This window comes from Adelges cooleyi, unplaced genomic scaffold (genome assembly GCF_023614345.1).
Source record: "Adelges cooleyi isolate 19-005CV unplaced genomic scaffold, UGA_ACOO_1.1 ACOO_flye_CR_arks_rails_tigmint_CR_PRNA_343, whole genome shotgun sequence".
In the NCBI taxonomy this organism is placed as follows: Eukaryota; Metazoa; Arthropoda; class Insecta; order Hemiptera; family Adelgidae; genus Adelges; species Adelges cooleyi.
The window spans coordinates 1-6,908 of record NW_026096017.1 but is presented as its reverse complement, the minus strand read 5'-3'; the positions used below and the strand labels follow the sequence as shown (position 1 = coordinate 6,908).

Here is a 6,908-nt window from a genome sequence, read left to right as displayed (position 1 = left end):
ACGAGTACCGGTCGGTGTTCCAACACTGCGAGCACATGGATTTAAAGTCAGCGAACGTCATACCGGATTGACAGTGTTCTTGGTAAACGTGCCGAACGTTAGTCTCGTCCTGTTTGTACAAAACTATCATCGACGCGTTGTCCCGGATCCCGTGCTTCGGCGCTTTGACATACGTTTGCGTCAGGTAAAAGCTATCGATCCCGTTGTGCCGTCCGCGGAAAAAGTATTCGGCGATGTTTCTTTGTTTTTCAAATGCGACATCGTCAAAAACAAACACCGAATTAGTCTGTACTTGTTCGGGTGGAGGCACATGATCCCCGTCGGTGTACACGTGCATTTGCGCGCCGTCAACGCCCTCCATCACCTTCTTTAACATTATATATTTTGGCTGATCAGGTGTCTTCGTGTACAGGTATATGTGTTCGAAGCGCAGCCCGTTTTCGTCTGTCAAAAGGTTTACCATCGCCGTCGTCTTGCCGACGTTACTGGGTCCCGCGATAATACATCTGATTGAGGAGGGTAGGAGGGGACCGTGACGGCTGTGGTGGTCGTCAGCAGCGGCTGGGTCGTCGTCGAGCCGCAGAACGGTTAATTTGTGTTCTTGCGGTTCGAAAAACATTATAAAGGTGGTGTCGCAGACCAATGCCGTGTCCAAACGTAAACGGTGCGTCGTCGTCGAAGGTTCTCAGCGAACAAGATCGGTCGGGTTATCGTCACTGCGGTTATAAGCTCACTACTGTAATGCCTCGTGTCAACCGACGTAAACGGAAGGGACGGCGGTCTGCACCGAAAACCGGAGGCGGGCTGCGCTTCGGCAGTCTCGTAGCTGCCGCTCGTGCAGCGATGCGCAAAGCGAAACCGCTAACCGTCGCTGCGGCAGCGCGGAAGGCGTTATCCGCCGTCAACCAGGTCCGTCGGAAAGCCAGGGGAAAACCGGTTCTCCGACCGCGCACGTTGGCCGTGCCGAAAATCGGCGGCGCGTTCGCGCTTGTGCCTTTTCTCTCAGCCCTGTCAGCGATCGGCTCACTGCTCGGCGGTGCGTCCGGAATCGTGCGTGCGGTTAACGACATCCGCAATAACAAAAACGCGAAAGCCCCGGTAAAAATCGGAAGTGGCTATTTGTTGCACCGCAAGCGAAACGGATCCGGATTCTACCTCAAACCGTACCAGCCAAAAAACTGATAACCACGCTGCCCAGATCGCGGGCGCTGAGCGACGTGGATATTATAAATTACGCGACAAAGTTGGGCATATCTCATTTCCGCGGTGTGTTTATGCGCGACACGTTACCGGCTGCGCCCTTGCGGTTTGAGTGCGGCGTCGTTAATCTTGACGTCTCTACCGGAAGTGGTACACACTGGTGCTGTTACCACAAGCGCAACGATACCGTCTTGTTTTTCGATCCGTTCGGTAACCTCCCGCCGCCGCTAGAACTTCAGCGTTATTTCAGCGGTTGTCTCGTCCAATATAACTACGACCGTGTGCAACGATTCGCAACATCCGTTTGCGGTCAGCTATGTCTCAAGTTTCTGTACGCTCAATGTCGTCCGCGCACCGCTCGTTCACGTTAACCTTTCAAGGTACCGCGAGCGAGCTGGTCAGCACGTTTTTCCCCCCTATCCCGTTGCGGACCGGCGCGGAGATCGCGTTGCTCGACGTCATAGTGTGCAATTCCCGTCCCAACGTCGACGCGTCTAACAACACTTTGCGCGTGCGACGGTTGCCAGGTGTTCAAAAACGCGGTGCCAACATCGATATGTACGATGACAATGTCGCCACCGGTACCGGTTCAGTGCAGATCAAATCGGACGCGCCGTCGCCGTTACCAGACGATGCCTATGACGACGTCGTGATACCCGTCGGGTCGTACGAGGTGTCCGCTTTGGCTCGCGTGCTCAAGTCACTAGTCGAAAACCTAAATCCCGATTACCGGTTCGCGCATCATCCCAACGTCAACACGTTTGAATCGGAACTCCTGTGTAATCGCGACATCAGCTTCGCGGCCCCCAACAGCGTCGGCCCTCTATTGGGGTTTGAGCGGGTCGAGCTGCCGGCGAACACTTTGCACCGATCCGGTCGTCTGATCACCATCGATCCGCTTACGTGTATAAGAATCACATGCAACGTCGCGGCAGGCGCATTCGTCAACGGCGTTCGTAGTCGCGCGATCTATGACTTTTTCCCATCCGTTCCGCCCGGGTTTCAGATCGCAGAATCACCGCGTAATCTGATTTATTATCCAATAGCGACGGATCGTCTCGACCGCGTGCGGGTCACGATTACCGATCAGAACTCGAAGCTGGTCGACTTCCGCGGTGAACCAATCACAGTACGTTTACACGTGCACGATGGGGTTGGTGTTTAAAAGCGTCCGCACGCGTCCGGTTCGGTACATTCAGCCGTCGGCACGTTCCCGGTTAACACGGCAGAGCTTGCAAACGTTATCGGCGCTCGGCTACAAACTCGCCGCGAATCAAACCACCGTCAATGGACGTCGACGTTTTGGACATCACTCGGCGAGTCGAATTCGACGATCGCATCACTAAATACGAGTTTCACACTTATCAACCGTTCTCCAGCAACAGTCTAACGAACAACGATGAGATCCGCATCGCGATTCAACACCAGGACCTCTACACACTCCCTAGCGAATCACTGCTATGTCTGCAGGGATCCGTTGTCGTCACCCCGGCCACTGACACATCCGACGTGACCATCGTCACCAACGGATTGATGTTTTTGTTCGACGAGATTCGCTATGAGCTGAATTCAGTCGAAATCGATCGGGTGAGACAACCCGGCGTTGCTAGCACGCTCAAGGGGTACGTAACGATGCAGAAGACGGTACACGGTCGGTACGCGAACGCTGGTTGGTCGGCGAACACAACAAAAAAGTTTGATGTCGTTATACCGCTCAGGTTGATATTGGGATTTTGTGAAGATCACAGAAAACTCATAATTAACGCGCGACAAGAACTCGTTTTGCACCGTGCGAGCACCGACAGTGATGCTCTTACAACGAACGCGGCCGCCGCAAGCGTTGTGTTGGATCACGTTACGTGGAGAGTGCCGCACGTCAATGTAAACGATTCTGTTAGATTGCAGTTACTCAAAGCGTTGGACGCGAAAAAACCGTTATCCATCGCTTTCCGTAGCTGGGAGCTATTCTCTTATCCGTCGCTCCCCCGGTCGAACAAACATTCCTGGGCGGTTAAGACGAGCACGCACACGGAAAAGCCGCGATACGTGATAGTAGCCTTGCAGACCGATCGGAAAAATAAACTCGCGACGAACTCCAGTCAGTTCGACGGATGCGGGTTGACCACGTTGAAAGTATATCTCAACTCTGAATCGTATCCGTACGATACGTTAAAAATCGATTATGCCGGTGATAAATTTTCGTTTTTGTACAACATGTATGCGAGTTTTCAAGAATCGTATTACGGCGTTCCGGTCGGAGAACCGTTGTTCACCGCAGCAGAGTTTAAGTCGACATCCCCCATCGTCGTTGTAGATTGTTCGAAACAGAATGATTTTGTTAAGAACGCACCGATTGACTTACGTATAGATTTTGAAACGGCTAGCAACGTGGCTGACAACACCGCTGCTTATTGTTTAATCGTACACGATAAAATTTTTGAATATAACGCTTTGACTAGCGAAGTGCACAAAATTTTGTAATACCTGTTTTTTTTTGTATATATATTTTTTTTAAATTTAATATTCCTTTATGATTGTAAATATTTTTTTAAAAATAAATAATCATTGCGTTAAAAATTTTTTTTTTTTTTCCTTTTCTTTCTTCGCTCTCAGTTATCAACCTTTTTCTTTTAACCATTGATTGGACGGGTAACATACAAAATGAATACACAGTTTTTTTTTTTTTTTTTTTAGGTACATTACACATATTCATTTATTTTTATCGTACGTCAAGATGATATAACAAACATACACATATTATTAATCATATAAAAACAGAATTCGTTGTTACATTTTTTTATTTTTTTTATTTATGTGCCCGCGAAGCACAGGTCCGTCCGCCCGCCGTTTAATGCTGCTGCTGCTGCTGCTGCTAGCGTCGTCATTTTCTTCTTCTTCTTCTTCTCCCTCATAATCGTCATCGTCGTCGTCGTAGTCAGTGTTGTCGTCGTCATCGGCACTACTACTACTACTACTATTACTACTTTCAGTCTCTTCGACTGTGCTCTCCGCGTCGCTGTCGGGTAGTTCCATCACACTTGACGTGGACGACGATCTGCTCTCCTCCTCCTCCGAAGACATCGTTAGATCTGGTGATAATGTAATTGGTCAATTTAGTTTTATACACTCACACACACACACACACACACACACACACACACACCAAGGTCGATGTACTTACCCACTACGTCGGTTAACGAGAACACCCTTTCTATTCGCAGCTGTATTCGCCTCACAGCTTCCGCTGCTGCCGCGTCTACCACCTGTTTCACATTTTTTTTTTTTTTACTATACGCTCCTTATATATATATAATTATTCCCTTAATATAAAATCGACTTACGCTCATCGGTAGTATCACTGGCAACCCGTTGTCATCATCATCGTCGTCAACGTTATGCACCCAATTGGTACTAAACGGTGGCGGCGAATTTGGCGGTGATGGTGGTGAATATCTGTAGTGCATTTTGATTTGGTTGTATGTGTGAATGTGATTAAATGGTTTAGCGTGTTCGTTTATATATGGTGTGTGTGGTTATTTCGTCCCTTCATTTTCTTTGTGTTATCATTGTACGCGGTCTAACGGGAAATAACCTTATCAGGTTTCGACCGTCATGTCATCCACACTATCGCACGGTGGTGGTGGTGGTGGTGGTGGTGGTGGTGGTGGTGGTGGTGAAGCAATGCTCCCACCGTCTGACTTGGTTACTGGTGTAGTACTCGTCTTCTCCTCCTCCTCCTCCTCCTCCTCCACCACGTCGTTCCTGTTATAATTACTATGTACTAAAATATAATCAATAGGTTTTTTTTTATTTTACTTACTTATCTGTGTAACCGTCAAGTAACTCTGCTAAATTCCATTGTGAGTTAGGCATCATCATCATCGTATTAACATTTTCTCCCCATATTTCGTCGCACAGCCGTTTGTATTCTATGACCGCGATTTCTTTGTAATAACTTGGTTCTCGCGGTGGTAATCCGTGTACAGGATGATTCATCATTGCGGTGTACACCTCATCGACCGACATTGTTGCGTATCGATTTATCACCTCCACCGTCATCGCATTCTTCATCGTGCCGTATTGCTCCGTCAGGGCTGTACATATTTTCGCGTTATCATCAAGTGCCCGTACGATTGCTTCGCGATTCCACTCCAACGTTAACAAATTTTCTTCGGTCAGCGTAAGGCGGGTGTGCGCGTCGTTGATGATCAGGTATGACTTTGAAAAACATCTGGTTTTTTTAATGATAATACCGTCCGGCGGTTGTACGTGGAACGCCGCGCGTTGATTGCTGCCCACGAACCGCGTGAGATCATTAATACCCGTTACCAGTCCGACGATTTGATTTAAGCTCAAGTTCATAAATCCGTTGGAACACACAATCATCGCTGCCGGAGCATATCCCGTCTCCGTCCACGCGCATCCTATGTGTAAGAATTTTCTCTCCTTAAAACTTATCGTTATCACTTTGACCGCCAAGAGTTTCGTTTTCGGCTCTTCGCACGTCCGCTTACGTCTGCTGCTGCTGCTCATGCGTATACCTTTCCCCTTTCCGACCATTGTCGCTGTGGCAGTTCACTACTGTGTCCGTCGAGCGTTGACGCTATACTAGCGCGGTTCCGTCACCGCGTTCACCCGTCCCCACCATGTGTGTGTGTGTGTGTGTGTGTGTGTGTGTGTGTGTGTGTGTGTGTGTGTGTGATACCAGTAGTGATAACAGGATTGTGATACCAGTAGTGAAAACAGGATTGTGATAACAGAATCGCGCCCTGCTATCACGCCCTGCTATCACGCCCTGCTATCACGCCCTGTTATCACGACCCTGTTATCACGCCCTGTTATCACGCCCTGCTATCACGCCCTGCTATCACGCCTTGCTATCACGCCCTGTTATCACGCCCTGCTATCACGCCCTGCTATCGCGCCTTGCTATCACGCCCTGCTATCACGACCCTGTTATGGCGCCCTGTTATCACGCCCTGTTATCACGCCTTGCTATCACGCCCTGCTATCACGCCCTGCTATCACGCCTTGCTATCACGCCCTGTTATCACGACCCTGTGATAACAGGGCGTGATAGTGATAACAGGGCGTGATAACAGGGCTACATACGGCCAAAACATACTACTAATATTGTTTTGTATCTATAAATTTAAATCATAATTACCCAGACAACAAAAAAATTAAAAACTCCTGATTATATTATAATCGATTTTCACTATTCAAAGGGCCCATCAATTAAAGTATTTAAAGTTCAACCATTTATTTTTAAATAAATTTTCGGGCTTATGTTTAAGAAAGTTTAAAAATATCATAGTTTGATGAATTGTAGAATTGATGTCATTGTTAAATCATTGTCATTAAAAACAAAAAAATTTCATTAGATTTGTCCGCTAATATCAATTACATTTTGAGCATAATATCAAAAATTTACTAAACGTTAGTTTAGATTTTATATTTATGTTATAGAGAAAAAACACAAAGTATAATATATGTACGATATTCAATTGATAGAATAACATAAACGCTACAATGTGAATTAGACCAATCATTAGATTGGTCCTCTTACATCACTACCTTATAGAGTACATTATTAAATAAACGTTCATTTAGATTTTATTTTTATGTTTTAGAGAAGAATAACGGATGTTCACGGATAAAAAATACATATGTCAATATACAAATATCAACAAAAACATTGTACCTAA

At 47.0% G+C, this 6,908-nt stretch overlaps 2 protein-coding genes across 2 annotated transcripts; one reads left to right on the top strand and one right to left on the bottom strand.

The window, feature by feature from the left end:
* The first annotated feature begins 2,487 nt into the window (after window positions 1-2,487).
* Window positions 2,488-3,681, top strand: LOC126840091 (uncharacterized). The gene has a single exon (XM_050575590.1). It carries the CDS (start codon window positions 2,488-2,490, stop codon window positions 3,679-3,681), a length of 1,194 nt encoding a protein of 397 aa, XP_050431547.1.
* A 505-nt stretch (window positions 3,682-4,186) lies between these two features.
* On the bottom strand, window positions 4,187-5,733 carry LOC126840093 (uncharacterized). The gene is made up of 2 exons (XM_050575592.1): window positions 5,021-5,733; window positions 4,187-4,289 (listed from the first exon to the last, which is right to left on the bottom strand). The coding sequence occupies exons 1-2, from the start codon at window positions 5,731-5,733 to the stop codon at window positions 4,187-4,189; spliced, it is 816 nt and encodes a 271-aa protein (XP_050431549.1).
* Between the last annotated feature and the right edge of the window lie 1,175 nt (window positions 5,734-6,908).

Coding starts and splice junctions, on each gene's coding strand:
- LOC126840091 (XM_050575590.1), top strand. CDS start 2,488: ATGGACGTCGACGTTTTGGACATCACTCGGCGAGTCGAATTCGACGAT.
- LOC126840093 (XM_050575592.1), bottom strand. CDS start 5,733: ATGAGCAGCAGCAGCAGACGTAAGCGGACGTGCGAAGAGCCGAAAACG. Junction 4,290..5,020: donor CTTGACGGTTACACAGATAA/GTAAGTAAAATA, acceptor CATTATCACCAG/ATCTAACGATGTCTTCGGAG.